We start from the raw sequence: 18,787 nt of genomic DNA, 5'->3' as shown, positions 1-18,787 counted from the left end.
GAAAGATAGGTAGGAGCAAGCCCATGTAATGCTTAGGTGTAGGTTAGCAGTAAAGCCTTGAAATCAGCCCTTGCCTTAACAGGAAGCCAGTGTAGGGAGGCTAGCGTTGGAGTAATATGATCTTTTTTTTTTGTTCTAGTCAGGATTCTAGCAGTCGTATTTAGCACTAAATGAAGTTTATTTTGTGCTTTATCTGGGTAACCGGAAAGTAGAGCATTTCAGTAGTCTAACCTAGAAGTGACAAAAGCATGGATAAAAAATATTGCATCATTTTTGGACAGAAAGATTCTGATTTTTGCAATGTTAATAGATGGAAAAAAGCTGTCCTTGAAACAGTCTTGATATGTTCGTCAAAAGAGAGATCAGGGTCCAGAGTAACCCTGAGGTCCTTCACAGTTTTATTTGAGACGACTGTACACCCGTCAAGATTAAATGTCAGATTCAACAGAAAATATCTTTGTTTCTTGGGACCTTGAACAAGCATCTCTGTTTTGTCCGAGTTTAAAAGTAGAACGTTTTCAGCCATCCACTTCCTTATGTCTGAAACACAGGCTTCCAGCGAGGGCAATTTTGGGGCTTCACCATGTTTCATCGAAATGTACAGCTGTGTGTCATCTGCATAGCAGTGAAAGTTAACATTATGTTTTCGAATGACATCCCCAAGAGGTAAAATATATAGTGAAAACAACAGTGGTCCTAAAACGGAACCTTGAGGAACACCGAAATGTACAGTTGATTTGTCAGAGGACATACCAATGACAGAGACGAACTGGTATCTTTCAGTTTGCAGGAGCATGAGAACAGATGCAGAGCCTCGGTCTGACGACATTAAAAGGTAATTTACCACCTTCACGAGTGCAGTCTCAGTGCTATGATGGGGTCTAAAACCAGACTGAAGCATTTCGTATACATTGTTTGTCTTCAGGAAGGCAGTGAGTTGCTGCGCAACAGCTTTTTCAAAAAAAATTGAGAGGAATGGAAGTTTCAATATAGGCCGATAGTTTATTATATTTTTTGGGTCAAGGTTTGGCTTTTTCAAGAGATGCTTTATTACTGCCACTTTTAGTGAGTTTGGTACACATCTGGCGGATAGAGACACGTTTCTTATGTTCAACATAGGAGGTCCAAGCAGCTCTTTCAGTAGTTTAGTTGGAATAGGGTCCAGTATGCAGCTTGAAGGTTTAGAGGCCATGATTATTTTCATCATTGTGTCAGGAGATATAGTACTAAAAGTCTTCTGTGTCTCCCTTGATCCTAGGTTTTGGCAGAGTTGTGCAGACTCAGGACAACTGAGCTTTGGAGGAATACGCAGATTTAAAGAGGAATTCATTTGCCCCGTAATTTTCTTTCTAATGATCACGATCTTTTCCTCAAAGAAGTTCATTAATTTATTACTGCTGAAGTGAAAGCCATCCTCTCTTGGGGAATGCTGCTTTTTAGTTAGCTTTGCGACAGTATCAAAAATACATTTTGGATTGTTCTTATTTTCATCAATTAAGTTGATGATCTAGCAGCAGTGAGGGCTCTTCGATACTGCACGGTACTGTCTTTCCAAGCTAGTCTGAAGAATTCCAGTTTGGTGTGCCGCCATTTCCATTGCAATTTTCTGGAAGCTTGCTTCAGAGCTCTGGTATTTTCTGCATACCAGGGAGCTAGTTTCTTATGACAAATGTTTTTAGGGGTGCCACTGCATTTAGGGTATTGCGTAAGGTTAAATTGAGTTCCTCAGTTAGGTGGTTAACTGATTTTTGTCCTCTGGCGTCCTTGGGTAGGCAGAGGGAGCCTGGAAGGGCATCAAGGAATCTTTGGGTTGTCTGAGAATTTATAGCACGACTTTTGATGTTCCTTGGTTGGGATCTGAGACGATTATTTGTTGGATTGCAAACATAATAAAATGGTGGTCCGATAGTCCAGGATTATGAGGAAAAACATTAAGATCCACAACATTTATTCCACGGAACAAAACTTGGTCCAGAGTATGACTGTGGCAGTGTGGGTCCAGAGACATGTTGGACAAAACCCACGGAGTCGATGATGGCTCCGAAAGCCTTTTGGAGTGGGTCGGTGGACTTTTCCATGTGAATATTAAAGTCACCAAAAATTTGAATATTATCTGCTATGACTACAAGGTCCGATAGGAATTCAGGGAACTCAGTGAGGAACGCTGTATATGGCCTAGGAGGCCTGTAAACAGTAGCTATAAAAAGTGATTGAGTAGACTGCATAGATTTCATGACTAGAAGCTCAAAAGACGAAAATGTTTTTTTTTTTGTAAAATTGAAATTTGCTATCGTAAATGTTAGCAACACCTCCGACTTTACGGGATGCACGGGGGATATGGTCACTAGTGTAACCAGGAGGAGAGGCCTCATTTAACACAGTAAATTAATCAGGCTTAAGCCATGTTTCAGTGAGGCCAATCACATCAAGATTATGATCAGTGATTAGTTAATTGACTATAACTGCCTTGGAAGTGAGGGATCTAACATTAAGTAGCCCTATTATGAGATGTGAGGTATCACAATCTCTTTCAATAATGACAGGAATGGAGGAGGTCTTTATCCTAGTGAGATTGCTAAGGCTAACACCGCCATGTTTAGTTTTGCCCAACCTAGGTCGAGGCACAGACACAGTCTCAATGGGGATAGTTGAGCTGACTACACTGACTGTGCTAGTGGCAAACTCCACTAAGCTGGCAGGCTGGCTAACAGCCTGCTGCCTGGCCTGCACCCTATTTTATTGTGGACCTAGGGGAGTTTGAGCCCTGTCTATGTTCGTAGATAAGATGAGAGCACCCCCTCCAGCTAGGATGGAGTCTGTCACTCCTCAACAGGCCAGGATTGGTCCTGTTTGTGGGTGAGTCACAGAAAGAGGGCCAATTATCGACAAATTCTATATTTTGGGAGGGGCAAAAAACAGTTTTCAACCAGCGATTGAGTTGTGAGACTCTGCTGTAAGCTCATCCCTCTCCCTAACTGGGAGGGGGCCAGAGACAACTGTCTTACACCATACGGCCCGTTCAGTGATTTATATATCTGTCATTATTGAGCTCTCTGTATATATCTCTCATTATAGAGCTCTCTGTATATACCTCTCATTATAGAGCTCTCTGTATATATCTCTCATTATAGAGCTCTCTGTATATATCTCTCATTATAGAGCTCTCTTTATATCTCTCTCATTATAGAGCTCTCTGTATATATCTCTCATTATAGAGCTCTCTTTACATATCTCTCATTATAGAGCTCTCTGTATATATCTCTCATTATAGAGCTCTCTTTATATCTCTCTCATTATAGAGCTCTCTTTATATCTCTCTCATTATAGAGCTCTCTGTATATATCTCTCATTATAGAGCTCTCTGTATATATCTCTCATTATAGAGCTCTCTGTATATATCTCTCATTATAGAGCTCTCTGTATATCTCTCTCATTATAGAGCTCTCTGTATATATCTGTCATTATAGAGCTCTCTTTATATCTCTCTCATTATAGAGCTCTCTTTATATCTCTCTCATTATAGAGCTCTCTGTATATATCTCTCATTATAGAGCTCTCTTTATATATCTCTCATTATAGAGCTCTCTTTATATGTCTCTCATTATAGAGCTCTTTGTATATATCTCTCATTATAGAGCTCTCTTTATATCTCTCTCATTATAGAGCTCTCTGTATATATCTCTCATTATAGAGCTCTCTTTATATATCTCTCATTATAGAGCTCTCTGTATATATCTCTCATTATAGAGCTATCTGTATGTCTCTCTCATTATAGAGCCCTCTTTATATCTCTCTCATTATAGAGCTCTCTGTATATATCTCTCATTATAGAGCTCTCTGTATATCTCTCTCATTATAGAGCTCTCTGTATATATCTCTCATTATAGAGCTCTTTGTATATCTCTCTCATTATAGAGCTCTCTTTATATCTCTCTCATTATAGAGCTCTCTGTATATATCTCTCATTATAGAGCTCTCTTTATATCTCTCTCATTATAGAGCTATCTGTATATCTCTCTCATTATAGAGCCCTCTTTATATCTCTCTCATTATAGAGCTCTCTGTATATATCTCTCATTATAGAGCTCTCTGTATATATCTCTCATTATAGAGGTGTTCATTGTGTGGTCATCTAGGTGTTCATCTAGGTGTTCATTGTGTGGTCGTCTAGGTGTTCATTGTGTCGTCATCTAGGTGTTCATTGTGTGGTCGTCTAGGTGTTCATTGTGTGGTCATCTAGGTGTTCATTGTGTGGTCGTCTAGGTGTTCATTGTGTGGTCGTCTAGGTGTTCATTGTGTGGTCGTCTAGGTGTTCATTGTGTGGTCGTCTAGGTGTTCATTGTGTGGTCATCTAGGTGTTCATTGTGTGGTCGTCTAGGTGTTCATCTAGGTGTTCATTGTGTGGTCGTCTAGGTGTTCATTGTGTGGTCGTCTAGGTGTTCATTGTGTGGTCGTCTAGGTGTTCATTGTGTGGTCATCTAGGTGTTCATTGTGTGGTCATCTAGGTGTTCATCTAGGTGTTCATTGTGTGGTCATCTAGGTGTTCATCTAGGTGTTCATTGTGTGGTCGTCTAGGTGTTCATTGTGTGGTCGTCTAGGTGTTCATTGTGTGGTCGTCTAGGTGTTCATTGTGTGGTCATCTAGGTGTTCATTGTGTGGTCGTCTAGGTGTTCATTGTGTGGTCGTCTAGGTGTTCATTGTGTGGTCGTCTAGGTGTTCATTGTGTGGTCGTCTAGGTGTTCATTGTGTGGTCGTCTAGGTGTTCATTGTGTGGTCGTCTAGGTGTTCATTGTGTGGTCATCTAGGTGTTCATTGTGTGGTCATCTAGGTGTTCATTGTGTGGTCGTCTAGGTGTTCATTGTGTGGTCGTCTAGGTGTTCATCTAGGTGTTCATTGTGTGGTCGTCTAGGTGTTCATTGTGTGGTCGTCTAGGTGTTCATTGTGTGGTCGTCTAGGTGTTCATTGTGTGGTCGTCTAGGTGTTCATTGTGTGGTCGTCTAGGTGTTCATTGTGTGGTCGTCTAGGTGTTCATTGTGTGGTCATCTAGGTGTTCATTGTGTGGTCGTCTAGGTGTTCATTGTGTGGTTGTCTAGGTGTTCATTGTGTGGTCGTCTAGGTGTTCATTGTGTGGTCGTCTAGGTGTTCATTGTGGGGTCGTCTAGGTGTTCATTGTGTGGTCGTCTAGGTGTTCATTGTGTGGTCGTCTAGGTGTTCATTGTGTGGTTGTCTAGGTGTTCATTGTGTGGTCGTCTAGGTGTTCATTGTGTGGTTGTCTAGGTGTTCATTGTGTGGTCGTCTAGGTGTTCATTGTGTGGTCATCTAGGTGTTCATTGTGTGGTCGTCTAGGTGTTCATTGTGTGGTCATCTAGGTGTTCATTGTGTGGTCGTCTGGGTGTTCATTGTGTGGTCGTCTAGGTGTTCATTGTGTGGTCGTCTAGGTGTTCATTGTGTGGTTGTCTAGGTGTTCATCTAGGTGTTCATTGTGTGGTCGTCTAGGTGTTCATTGTGTGGTCGTCTAGGTGTTCATTGTGTGGTCGTCTAGGTGTTCATCTAGGTGTTCATTGTGTGGTCGTCTAGGTGTTCATTGTGTGGTCATCTAGGTGTTCATTGTGTGGTCGTCTAGGTGTTCATTGTGTGGTCATCTAGGTGTTCATTGTGTGGTCGTCTAGGTGTTCATCTAGGTGTTCATTGTGTGGTCATCTAGGTGTTCATCTAGGTGTTCATTGTGTGGTCGTCTAGGTGTTCATTGTGTGGTCGTCTAGGTGTTCATTGTGTGGTCGTCTAGGTGTTCATTGTGTGGTCATCTAGGTGTTCATTGTGTGGTCGTCTAGGTGTTCATTGTGTGGTCGTCTAGGTGTTCATTGTGTGGTCGTCTAGGTGTTCATTGTGTGGTCGTCTAGGTGTTCATTGTGTGGTCGTCTAGGTGTTCATTGTGTGGTCGTCTAGGTGTTCATTGTGTGGTCGTCTAGGTGTTCATTGTGTGGTCGTCTAGGTGTTCATTGTGTGGTCGTCTAGGTGTTCATTGTGTGGTCGTCTAGGTGTTCATTGTGTGGTCGTCTAGGTGTTCATTGTGTGGTCGTCTAGGTGTTCATCTAGGTGTTCATTGTGTGGTCGTCTAGGTGTTCATTGTGTGGTCATCTAGGTGTTCATTGTGTGGTCGTCTAGGTGTTCATTGTGTGGTCATCTAGGTGTTCATTGTGTGGTCGTCTAGGTGTTCATTGTGTGGTCGTCTAGGTGTTCATCTAGGTGTTCATTGTGTGGTTGTCTAGGTGTTCATTGTGTGGTCGTCTAGGTGTTCATTGTGTGGTCGTCTAGGTGTTCATTGTGTGGTCGTCTAGGTGTTCATTGTGGGGTCGTCTAGGTGTTCATTGTGTGGTCGTCTAGGTGTTCATTGTGTGGTCATCTAGGTGTTCATTGTGTGGTTGTCTAGGTGTTCATTGTGTGGTCGTCTAGGTGTTCATCTAGGTGTTCATTGTGTGGTCGTCTAGGTGTTCATTGTGTGGTCATCTAGGTGTTCATTGTGTGGTCGTCTAGGTGTTCATTGTGTGGTCATCTAGGTGTTCATCTAGGTGTTCATTGTGTGGTCGTCTAGGTGTTAATTGTGTGGTCGTCTGGGTGTTCATTGTGTGGTCGTCTATGTGTTCATTGTGTGGTCGTCTAGGTGTTCATTGTGTGGTCGTCTAGGTGTTCATTGTGTGGTCATCTAGGTGTTCATTGTGTGGTCATCTAGGTGTTCATTGTGTGGTCGTCTAGGTGTTCATTGTGTGGTTGTCTAGGTGTTCATCTAGGTGTTCATTGTGTGGTCGTCTAGGTGTTCATTGTGTGGTCGTCTAGGTGTTCATTGTGTGGTCGTCTAGGTGTTCATCTAGGTGTTCATTGTGTGGTCGTCTAGGTGTTCATTGTGTGGTCATCTAGGTGTTCATTGTGTGGTCGTCTAGGTGTTCATTGTGTGGTCGTCTAGGTGTTCATTGTGTGGTCATCTAGGTGTTCATTGTGTGGTCGTCTAGGTGTTCATTGTGTGGTCGTCTAGGTGTTCATCTAGGTGTTCATTGTGTGGTCGTCTAGGTGTTCATTGTGTGGTCGTCTAGGTGTTCATTGTGTGGTCGTCTAGGTGTTCATCTAGGTGTTCATTGTGTGGTCGTCTAGGTGTTCATTGTGTGGTCATCTAGGTGTTCATTGTGTGGTCGTCTAGGTGTTCATTGTGTGGTCGTCTAGGTGTTCATTGTGTGGTCGTCTAGGTGTTCATTGTGTGGTCATCTAGGTGTTCATTGTGTGGTCATCTAGGTGTTCATCTAGGTGTTCATTGTGTGGTCGTCTAGGTGTTCATTGTGTGGTCGTCTAGGTGTTCATTGTGTGGTCATCTAGGTGTTCATTGTGTGGTCATCTAGGTGTTCATTGTGTGGTCATCTAGGTGTTCATTGTGTGGTCGTCTAGGTGTTCATTGTGTGGTCGTCTAGGTGTTCATTGTGTGGTTATCTAGGTGTTCATTGTGTGGTCATCTAGGTGTTCATTGTGTGGTCATCTAGGTGTTCATTGTGTGGTCGTCTAGGTGTTCATTGTGTGGTCATCTAGGTGTTCATTGTGTGGTTGGAAAATTGTTTATGCAGTGTTTTAGTGTTTCCTATGTTTCTTTTTATTTCTTCATTCGCCAGAGGAAGAGAAAACAAAAGGTGCCTCTTTCTCTAACTAGTGTTTCTATTTGTGATTGGGCCCCTTTAGCTTTCCTTTATTCATACGTGTTAGATTGTAATCCAGTAGTACTATCAAGTAACGACCGCAAATGAATGTCGTAGCATGTAGACGCTGAACTGTTCCTTCATCTGTGCATTTTAGTTCCTAATTCATCCCATATTTTCCATGTAGTTCTAAGTTCCATTTCTTGTGTTTTATGCCTTCTGTTTTATTCATTGGAAAGTGGACAGTTGAAGTCATTAGTTGGGTAATTTCTACCTCAGTTGGATCCATGTTCTAGTCGATTTACTCAGTCTTTCCTTCATAAACACAATACCCATAATGACAAAGAAAAATAGGTTTTTAGATATTTTTGCAAATGTATAAAAATAAAAAAACGGATACCTTATTTACATAAGTATGCTATGAGACTCCAAATTGTTTCCATTGATTATCTGTGAGATGTTTCTACAACTTGATTGGAGTCTACCTGTGGTGAATTTAAATGGATTGGACATGATTTGGAAAGACACACACCTGTCTATATAAGGTCCCACACTGCATGTCAGAGAAAAAAACAAACCTTGAGGTCAAAGGAATTGTCCGTAGAGCTCAGAGACAGGATTGTGTCGAGGCACAGATCTGAGGAAGGGTACAAAAGATGTCTGCTGTATTGAAGGTCCCCAAGAACACAGTGGCCTCCATCATTCTTAAATGGAACAAGTTAAACGGTAGAACCACCAAGACTCTTCCTAGATCTGGCCGCCCAGCCAAAATGAGCAATCAGGGGAGAAGGGCCTTGGTCAGGGAGGTGACCAAGAACCCAATGGTCACTCTGACAGAGCTCCAGAGTTCCTCTGTGGAGATGGGAGAACCTTCCAGAAGGACAAACATCTCTGCAGAACTCCACCAGTCAGACCTTTATAGTAGAGTGGCTTCGGGACAAGTCTCTGAATATCCTTGAGTGGCCCAGCTGGAGCCTGGACTTGAACCAGATGGAACATCTCCGAGACCTGAAAATAGCTGTGCAGCGACACTCCTTATCCAACCTGACAGAGCATGAGAGGATCTGCGGAGAAGAATGGGAGAAAATCCATAAATACAGGTGTGCCAAACTTGTAGCATCATACCCAAGCACAATCGAGGCTGTAATCACTGGCAATGTTGCTTCAACAAAGTACTGAGTCTGAATACTTATGTAAATGTGATGTTTATTTATTTATTTTTTAAAAAATTTGCTACAATTTCTAAAAAACTGTTTTTGCTTTGTCATTATGGTGTATTGTGTGTAGATTGAGGGGGAACTATTGAATCCATTTTAGAATAAGGCTGTAACGTAACAAAATGTGGAAAAAGTCAAGGGGTCTGAATACTTTCCAAATGCACCGTACCAGGACAGTAGAAATCCATTCAGTAGAATATAGTGGCTTAGATCAAATGTTCTTGTATTGTACTGAGCAATGAGAAATTAAGAAAATGGCTGCTTTGTGTTGTGTTGTTCCACTATTTCTTCCTCTGGGGAACTGAGTTGACAGCACAGAGACATGAAAGGCAGAGCAGGTAGTCTGTCTGCTATGACAGGATGCTGATACTCTATGGATACAAACAATGGTTGCTAATGTGTTATCTTTTCATCTCTCTCTCTTTTGCTCCATCCCCTCTCTCGCTCTCTCCCCCTCTCACTCCTTCTCCAACAGGACATCGACTGGGTGCAGACAGAGAAGCATGTGTTTGAGCAGGCGTCTACCAATCCGTTTTTAGTGGGCCTTCACTCCTGCTTTCAGACAGAGAGCCGGTAAGAGGCAGACAGGGGGTATGTCCCAAATGATACCCTGTTCCCTATTTAGTGCACTAGTTTAGACCAGAACCCTATGGGCCTTGGGTCAAAAGTAGTGCACTATGTAGGAAATGAGTTGTCAATTGGGACGAAAAAAGAGACTCTATAGATTCCAACATGTTGCTTTTTACATTGAGAATGTGTTGTAAACAGAGGTGGAAAAAGTACTCAATAGTCATACTGTAGTAAAAGTAAAGATACTTGAGTCGTTTTCTATTAAGGTAAAAGTGAAAGTCACTCAGTAAAATACTACGTGAGTAAAAGTCTCAAAGTATTTGGTTTTAAATATACATAAGTATCAAAAGTTAATGGAATTGCTAAAATGTACTTAAGTATAAAAAATATAAATCATTTCAACTTCCTTCCATTAAGCAAACCAGAGAGAACAATTTACATTTTTATGAACAGATAGTCAGGTGCACACTCCAACACTCAGACATCATTTACAAACGAAGCATGTGTGTTTAGTGAATCCTCCAGGTCAGAGGCAGGTAGGAATGATTTAAGGATGTTCTCTTGATAAGTGCTGGAATTGGACAATTTTCCTGTCCTGCTAAGCATTCGAAAATGTAACCAGTACTTTTAGGTGTCAGGGAAAATGTATGGAGTAAAAAGTAACTTGTTTTCTTTAGGAATGTAGTGAAGTAAAAGTAAAAGATGGCAAAAATATAAATAGTAAAGGAATGTACAGATTTCCCCCAAAAACAACTTAAGTAGTACTTTAAAGTATTTTTTACTTAAGCACTTTACACCACTGGCTCTGTGGTTAAATAAAAGGTACCATTTCTCTGTAGCTGTCCCACTGGTTCTGAAACTAGGCAACTTAACCATTCACCATTAGACCTCTGTTAATTTTCAGTGTGAAGTAAGAAACTACAGAGCTGTGGCTTCTGGGAATAGTGATGCATTCAATAACAGACTTCTCATTGTAACTTAAGAAATGTACAGTTGTAGTCAATTATTGGTAGTCCATGAGAGTGTTTACTGTCAGACCATTAACCATGACCTGCAAAACCAAACAGAATGTTAAGAGGCATTGGGGAAGGTCATTTTCACCCAGGCTTTTTTTACTGGGGATTTTCAGAGCAAAAATTACTTTTGTGTAAAATAAAAATCACAAATTTCACGAAGACATTGATTGTTACAAAGAACTTAAGCTAAGATAAATTATAATTGAATTGGCATCCATGCAGCCTCCCCTTGTACAATGACAATACTTGACTATTGCTGGGGAAAATGGCAATCTTGGTACAAGGACCACTTAGGATACATGCAACCTTCAGATACTCTCCCAAGACTGTTTCCCAATATCTACTCCTTCCCTGTTCTTCTGATTGTAGGTTATTTCTCGTGATCGAGTACGTCAACGGAGGGGATCTGATGGTTCATATGCAACGGCAACGGAAACTACCAGAAGAACACGCGAGGTAAACAAACAGACATTCTACTCCAGTACCTCCGGTACTTCAACAGCATACGGATAGAACCCGTCAATCAACCCTTAAATATGGCTCTCTGCCGTTTCCCCTACAAACGTGTCCATTTGTTTTGAGGAGGACGAGGCCCTATTAGAATCCCAACATGAAAGGCACATCGGTGAAGTGGATGAAGTTGGCGGTATCGCCGTATATTCAAGTCCCAATCTGTCCGTAGCCACCGTCCTCTCTCTCCATCGCTGTCTCTCCCGTCCTCTCTCTCCCGTCCTCTCTCTCTCTCTCCCTCGCTGTCTCTCCCGTCCTCTCTCTCCTTCGCTGTCTCTCCCATCCTCTCTCTCCCTCGCTGTCTCTCCCGTCCTCTCTCTCCTTCGCTGTCTCTCCCATCCTCTCTCTCCCATCCTCTCTCTCTCCCTCTCTCTCTCTCTCTCCCATCGCTGTCTCTCCCGTCCTCTCTCTCCCTCGCTGTCTCTCGTGTCCTCTCTCTCTCCCATCCTCTCTCTCCCGTCCTCTCTCTCCTTCGCTGTCTCTCCCATCCTCTCTCTCCCATCCTCTCTCTCTCTCCCTCTCTCTCTCCATCGCTGTCTCTCCCGTCCTCTCTCTCCCTCGCTGTCTCTCCCGTCCTCTCTCTCCTTCGCTGTCTCTCCCATCCTCTCTCTCCCATCCTCTCTCTCTCTCTCTCTCTCCCCCGTCCTCTCTCTCCCTCGCTGTCTCTCGTGTCCTCTCTCTCTCCCATCGCTGTCTCTCCCATCCTCTCTCTCCCTCGCTGTCTCTCGTGTCCTCTCTCTCTCCCATCCTCTCTTTCCCTTCCTCTCTCTCCTTCGCTGTCTCTCCCATCCTCTCTCTCCCTCGCTGTCTCTCCCATCCTCTCTCTCACATCCTCTCTCTCCCATCCTCTCTCTCCCATCCTCTCTCTCCCGTCCTCTCTCTCCCTCGCTGTCTCTCGTGTCCTCTCTCTCTCCCATCCTCTCTCTCCCGTCCTCTCTCTCCCTCGCTGTCTCTCAAGTCCTCTCTCTCCCTCGCTGTCTCTCCCGTCCTCTCTCTCCTTCGCTGTCTCTCCCATCCTCTCTCTCCCATCCTCTCTCTCTCTCTCTCTCTCATCGCTGTCTCTCCCGTCCTCTCTCTCTCTCTCCCTCGCTGTCTCTCGTGTCCTCTCTCTCTCCCATCCTCTCTCTCCCGTCCTCTCTCTCCTTCGCTGTCTCTCCCATCCTCTCTCTCCCTCGCTGTCTCTCCCATCCTCTCTCTCCTTCGCTGTCTCTCCCATCCTCTCTCTCCCTCGCTGTCTCTCCCATCCTCTCTCTCACATCCTCTCTCTCCCATCCTCTCTCTCCCGTCCTCTCTCTCCCTCGCTGTCTCTTGTGTCCTCTCTCTCTCCCATCCTCTCTCTCCCGTCCTCTCTCTCCCTCGCTGTCTCTCCCGTCCTCTCTCTCCATCGCTGTCTCTCCCGTCCTCTCTCTCCCTCGCTGTCTCTCCCGTCCTCTCTCTCCCTCGCTGTCTCTCCTGTCCTCTCTCTCTCCAATGCTGTCTCTCCCGTCCTCTCTCTCCCTCGCTGTCTCTCCCGTCCTCTCTCTCCATCGCTGTCTCTCCCGTCCTCTCTCTCTCCAATGCTGTCTCTCCCGTCCTCTCTCTCCCTCGCTGTCTCTTGTGTCCTCTCTCTCTCCCATCCTCTCTCTCACTTCCTCTCTCTCCCTCGCTGTCTCTCCCGTCCTCTCTCTCCATCGCTGTCTCTCCCGTCCTCTCTCTCTCCAATGCTGTCTCTCCCGTCCTCTCTCTCTCCCTCGCTGTCTCTCCCGTCCTCTCTCTCTCCCTCGCTGTCTCTCCGTCCTACTCCCCTATGACACGCAGGCAGGCAGCCCTCATAATTGGGCTTGTTTGCTTCGTACAGAGAGTGCTGTTCAAGGAGAGTGACAAACTGGCCTGGAACAGAAACATCCTTCTGATTGGTAGATTGTTACAATTTTGAGGTGGCTGGTGCAAAACCACTTTGATTGACTTTACTATAGCTCTCTCCTGTGCTGTTCTTATTTTTCTTCCGGAGAAAGCTTCCTGTTTGACAGTCTGTTAGCGTTTCCGTGGAAGGGCAAGTCGAAACCAAATTCTCCTGACGTGCTTTTTTGAAAAAAAAAAATCATCATTACATCGGCAAAACATAATTAGCACTCATAATTCATTGTGCCTGTCTACGTAGTTTCTCTGAGTGCGCTGGTGATATACTTGGATCAAAGGCAGGATGATTTAGAGAGGCAAGGGCCCCCACTGGCACTCCATCTGTATGCAGTGGGCCCCGGCCCCGTCCATGCACAGCGCCATGGTTATCACCGATAATGATGGTACATATTCATGAGGCGTGCTCTGAGAGGTCCCTGGGTTGGTTCCCCTGAGGGGGACGGTGAGGGTGGTGAGGTTGGTGGTTGTGGAGCTGACAGGATGAAGTGCACAACACCGCTCAGTGAGGCACTGCTCTCTCTCTCTCTCTCTGTGTCTCTGTGCCCTGTTCCTCTCTCCCTCTCTCTCTCTGTCTCTGTGCCCTGTCTCTCGATCTTTATGCCCTGTCTCTCGGTCTTTGTACCTTTCCTCTCTCTCTCTCTGTGCCCTCTCTCTCTCTCTCTCTGTGCCCTGTCTCTCTCTCGGTGACCTGTCTCTCTCTCTATGCCCAGTATCTCTCTCTGTGCCCTTTCTCTCTCTCTCTGTGTGCCCTGTCTCTCTCTCTCTGTGTTCCCTGTTTCTCTCTCTCTCTGTGCCCTGTCTCTCCCTCTCTCTCTCCGTGCCCTGTCACTCTCTCTCTCTCTCTCTCTCTCTCTCTCTCTCTCTCTCTCTCTCTCTCTCTCTCTCTCTCTCTCTGTGTGTGCCCTGTCTCTCTCTCTCTCTCTCTCTCTCTCTCTCTCTCTCTCTCTCTCTCTCTCTCTCTCTCTCTCTCTCTGTGCCCTGTCTCTCTCTCTCTCTCTGTGCCCTGTCACTCTCGCTCTGTGTGCCCTGTCTCTCTCTCTGTGTGCCCTGTCTCTCTCTCTGTGTGCCCTGTCTCTCTCTCTCCGTGCCCTGTCTCTCTCTCTCCGTGCCTTGTCTCTCCCTCTCTCTCCGTACCCTGTCTCTCCCTCTCTCTCTCCGTGCCTTGTCTCTCCCTCTCTCTCTCCGTGCCCTATCTCTCTCTGTCTTTGTCTCTGTGCCCTCTCGCTCTTGTGTCTCTCTCTTTGTCTCAGTGCACTCTTTCTCTCTCTCCCCCCTATCTCCCAGTACACTCTTTACCCCGCTCTCTCTTGCTCACCCCAATCCACAAAAGTGGAGACAAATTTGACCTGTAGAATTACCATGGAATGTGTTTCAGCAGCAATCTCATAAATATTCTGCAGTATAATCAACCGCAGACTCATGTTCTCAGTGAAACAATGTCCTGAGTAAATGTCAAATTGGCTTCTTACCAAAATACTGTTCGACAGACCACGTATACACCCTGCACACATTTATTGACATACAAGCAATACAAAAGATAAGTCTTCTCATGCTTTGTTGATTTAAAAAAAGCTTTTGAATAAATTTGGCACCAGGGTCTGCTATACAAATTGATAGGGGAAGCATATGACATAATATCAATGTACACAAACAACAAGTGCGCAATTCAAATAGGCAATAAACACACAGATTTCTTTCCTCGGGGCTGTGGGGTGAGACAGGGATGCAGCTTGAGCCCCACCGTCTTCAACATATACAATATCAATGAATTGGCGAGGGAACTAGAACACTCTGCGGCACCCGGCCTCACCATACTGGACTCGCATAGAATCCCCTCAGCCAACTTGTTCTGGGGCTCTGTTCACAAACAGAACCCACAGAGCCCCAGAACAGAGCCCCAGAACAGAGCCCCAGAACAGAGCCCCAGAACAGAGCCCCAGAACAGAGCCCCAGAACAGAAACACATTTAGACCCATCCAAATTATGAGAAGCAAAAAGATAACTAATTGACACACTGGAAAGAATCAACCAAAAAAACAGAGCACATTGGATATGATGCTATTTGGCCCTAAACACAGTGTCCGAATACCTGACCACTGTGACTAACCCTAAATTAAGAAAATCCTTGACTGTTGTAACGGTTTTGACTTGAGGTTATTGTTTGTAGGGGTGCCAGGTAGGTGGTACCTACCAGAGAAAATATTGAGTTCTAGTTTTGGTTTGGGAGGAAATTAGTCCCATTTGATCCGTCAAGTCTACACCAATACAAAGGACTCATGTAAAAGTCAGGATGGACATACACTTTTCATAAACCCTTAAAATATTGGAAATAACTTCAAAACTACTGTGTTATTTTGCCTATTACCAACATAAATGATCACACACATAACAATATAACAAATAATGAGCTCCGGTTCATCCAGAAATGTCCTGTACCTCGGGCCTAAAAGAGTCCAGCCCGGTAAAGGAGTTCAGGGATGTTTGTCCGTTCATACAAGTGTAGCGTAAACCCAGTCTCAATCAAAATATCAACTCTTTTACCACGCAACCAAGAAGAGTATCAAATCTCAGTAAGTCTTCAACTAAAACTGACCACATAAATCATCACGGTCTATCATCTCACCAAAACAAATGAAATACCGTATACAAAAAGGTTGTATTCAGCCGGTCAGTCAGACAATCCGCCACCAGATCTCCAGCGGAGATCAAGAAGAACAACGGAGAGGTGCAGGCCAACGGAAGCAAAGATCCTGTCAAACTATTAGGCTACAAAGCACACTTTTAAATGCAACAAAACAAACGTAACTGAGGGTTGAACACATCCTCAGTCACGTCTCCATCACAACCCCACTTTTGTGCAGCTGAGGCTGGCTATTTAATTGGGTATTAAAGGGGAAGCGCCCTATTGGAAGGATAAGCACTGAGACGGTTCAGACAAATTCAGGGCCGTCGTACTATGTACAGACTCAGTGAGCCTTGCTATTGAGAGAGGCCGCCATAGGCCGACCTGCATCTCAAGAGAAGACAGGCTATGTGCACACTGCCCACAAAATGAGGTGGAAACTGAGCTGCACGTCCTAACCTCCTGCCCGATGTATGACCATATTAGAGACACATATTTCCCTCAAATTACACAGTTCCACAAAGAATGTGAAAACAAATGAAACATTGATAAACTCCCATATCTGTTAGGCGAAATAAAACAGTGGGAAGTCACGGCAGCACGGGGCCCGTTGCCATGAGAAAAGGGCAACTAGTGGAGCACAATTAACACTGTAAATACCAGCTATATTTGTCTGTTTATTTATTTTCCCTTTCATACTTCAACTACTTACACGTTGTAACAACATAGCCAATAATATAGCATTTCAAATGTCTATATTCTTTTAACTTTTGTGAGTGTTATGTTTATGAATGTTTCCCTTGTTTATTTCCCTTCTGTTTAATGTCCCTTCCATTTGCTTTGGCAATGTAAACAGATGTTTCCTATGCTATTAAAGCCCTTTGAATGTAATTGAATTGAGAGAGTGAGAGAGAGCAAAGACGGAGAGAGAGTGAGAGAGAGCAAAGACGGAGAGGGAGTGAGAGAGAGCAAAGACGGAGAGAGAGTGAGAGAGAGCAAAGACGGAGAGAGAGAGAGCAAAGACGGAGAGAGAGAGAGAGAGAGAGAGAGAGAGAGAGAGAGAGCAAAGACGGAGAGAGTGAGAGAGAGCAAAGACGGAGAGGGAGGGAGAGAGAGCAAAGACGGAGAGGGAGTGAGAGAGAGCAAAGATGGAGAGAGAGAGAGAGAGCAAAGACGGAGAGAGAGAGAGCAAAGACGGAGAGCGAGAGAGCAAAGACGGAGAGAGAGAGAGCAAAGACGGAGAGAGAGAGAGAGAGCGCAAAGACGGAGACAGAGAGAGAGAGCGCAAAGACGGAGACAGAGAGCAAAGACGGAGAGAGAGAGAGAGAGCAAAGACGGAGAGAGAGAGAGAGCAAAGACGGAGAGAGAGAGAGAGCAAAGACAGAGAGAGAGAGCAAAGACGGAGAGAGTGAGAGAGAGCAAAGATGGAGAGAGAGAGCAAAGACGGAGAGAGAGAGCAAAGACGGAGAGAGAGATAGAGAGAGCAAAGACGGAGAGAGTGAGAGAGAGCAAAGATGGAGAGAGAGAGAGCAAAGATGGAGAGAGAGAGCAAAGACGGAGAGAGAGAGAGAGAGAGAGAGAGAGAGAGAGCAAAGACGGAGAGAGAGTGAGACGGAGAGAGACAGCGAGAGAGAGAGAGCACAGAGGGAGAGGGAGGGAGAGAGAGAGCACAGAGGGAGAGAGAGAGCACAGAGGTAGAGGGAGGGAGAGAGAGCACAGAGGGAGAGGGAGGGAGAGAGAGCACAGAGGGAGAGGGAGAGAGAGAGCACAGAGGGAGAGGGAGGGAGAGAGAGAGCACAGAGGGAGAGGGAGGGAGAGAGAGGGCACAGAGGGAGAGGGAGGGAGAGAGAGAGCACAGAGGGAGAGAGAGTGAGACAGAGAGAGACAGCGAGAGAGAGAGAACAGAGGGAAAGGGAGGGAGAGAGAGCACAGAGGGAGAGGGAGGGAGAGAGAGAGCACAGAGGGAGAGGGAGGGAGAGAGAGCACAGAGGGAGAGGGAGGGAGAGATAGCACAGAGGGAGAGGGAGGGAGAGAGAGCACAGAGGGAGAGGGAGGGAGAGAGAGAGCACAGAGGGAGAGAGAGAGCACAGAGGGAGAGGGAGGGAGAGAGAGAGCACAGAGGGAGAGGGAGGGAGAGAGAGAGCACAGAGGGAGAGGGAGGGAGAGAGAGCACAGAGGGAGAGGGAGGGAGAGAGAGAGCACAGAGGGAGAGGGAGGGAGAGAGAGAGCACAGAGGGAGAGGGAGAGAGAGAGCACAGAGGGAGAGGGAGGGAGAGAGAGAGCACAGAGGGAGAGGGGAGAGAGAGAGCACAGAGGGAGAGGGAGGGAGAGAGAGAGCACAGAGGGAGAGGGAGGGAGAGCGAGCACAGAGGGAGAGGGAGGGAGAGAGTGCACAGAGGGAGAGGGAGGGAGAGAGAGCACAGAGGGAGAGGGAGGGAGAGAGAGAGCACAGAGGGAGAGGGAGGGAGAGAGAGAGCACAGAGGGAGAGAGAGAGCACAGAGGGAGAGAGAGCACAGAGGGAGAGGGAGGGAGAGAGAGCACAGAGGGAGAGGGAGGGAGAGAGAGCACAGAGGGAGAGAGAGCACAGAGGGAGAGGGAGGGAGAGAGAGCACAGAGGGAGAGGGAGGGAGAGAGAGAGCACAGAGGGAGAGAGAGAGCACAGAGGGAGAGAGAGCACAGAGGGAGAGGGAGGGAGAGAGAGAGCACAGAGGGAGAGAGAGAGCACAGAGGGAGAGAGAGCACAGAGGGAGAGGGAGGGAGAGAGAGCACAGAGGGAGAGGGAGGGAGAGAGAGCACAGAGGGAGAGGGAGGGAGAGAGAGCACAGAGGGAGAGGGAGGGAGAGAGAGCACAGAGGGAGGGAGAGGGAGGGAGGGAGTGAGAGAGCACAGAGGGAGAGAGAGTGAGACGGAGAGAGAGAACAGAGGGAGAGGGAGGGAGGGAGAGAGAGAGCACAGAGGGAGAGGGAGGGAGAGAGAGAACAGAAGGACAGGGAGGGAGAGAGAGAGCACAGAGGGAGAGGGAGGGAGAGAGAGAGCACAGAGGGAGAGGGAGGGAGGGAGAGAGAGAGAGCACAGAGGGAGAGGGAGGGAGAGAGAGAGAGCACAGATGGAGAGGGAGGGAGAGAGAGCACAGAGGGAGAGGGAGGGAGAGAGAGAGCACAGAGGGAGAGGGAGGGAGGGAGAGAGAGAGAGCACAGAGGGAGAGGGAGGGAGAGAGAGAGAGCACAGAGGGAGAGGGAGGGAGAGAGAGAGAGCACAGAGGGAGAGGGAGGGAG

General features: G+C 46.1%; 1 protein-coding gene across 3 annotated transcripts in view; it reads left to right on the top strand.

The window, feature by feature from the left end:
- The window catches only part of LOC127913179 (protein kinase C zeta type-like), a 183,332-nt gene that overhangs the window by 109,274 nt on the left and 55,271 nt on the right, over positions 1 to 18,787 (top strand). For all 3 annotated transcript variants that reach the window (XM_052484759.1, XM_052484758.1, XM_052484757.1), the window contains exons 7-8: positions 9,369 to 9,466; positions 10,849 to 10,935. In XM_052484759.1, the coding sequence (XP_052340719.1) occupies positions 9,369 to 9,466; positions 10,849 to 10,935 (185 nt within the window). The remainder of the gene's footprint in view (positions 1 to 9,368; positions 9,467 to 10,848; positions 10,936 to 18,787) is intronic.

The sequence above is a fragment of the Oncorhynchus keta genome, chromosome 28, assembly GCF_023373465.1.
Source record: "Oncorhynchus keta strain PuntledgeMale-10-30-2019 chromosome 28, Oket_V2, whole genome shotgun sequence".
Classification (NCBI taxonomy): Eukaryota; Metazoa; Chordata; class Actinopteri; order Salmoniformes; family Salmonidae; genus Oncorhynchus; species Oncorhynchus keta.
The sequence above is the reverse complement of the archived record's forward strand: the minus strand, read 5'-3'. Positions and strand labels throughout refer to the sequence as shown.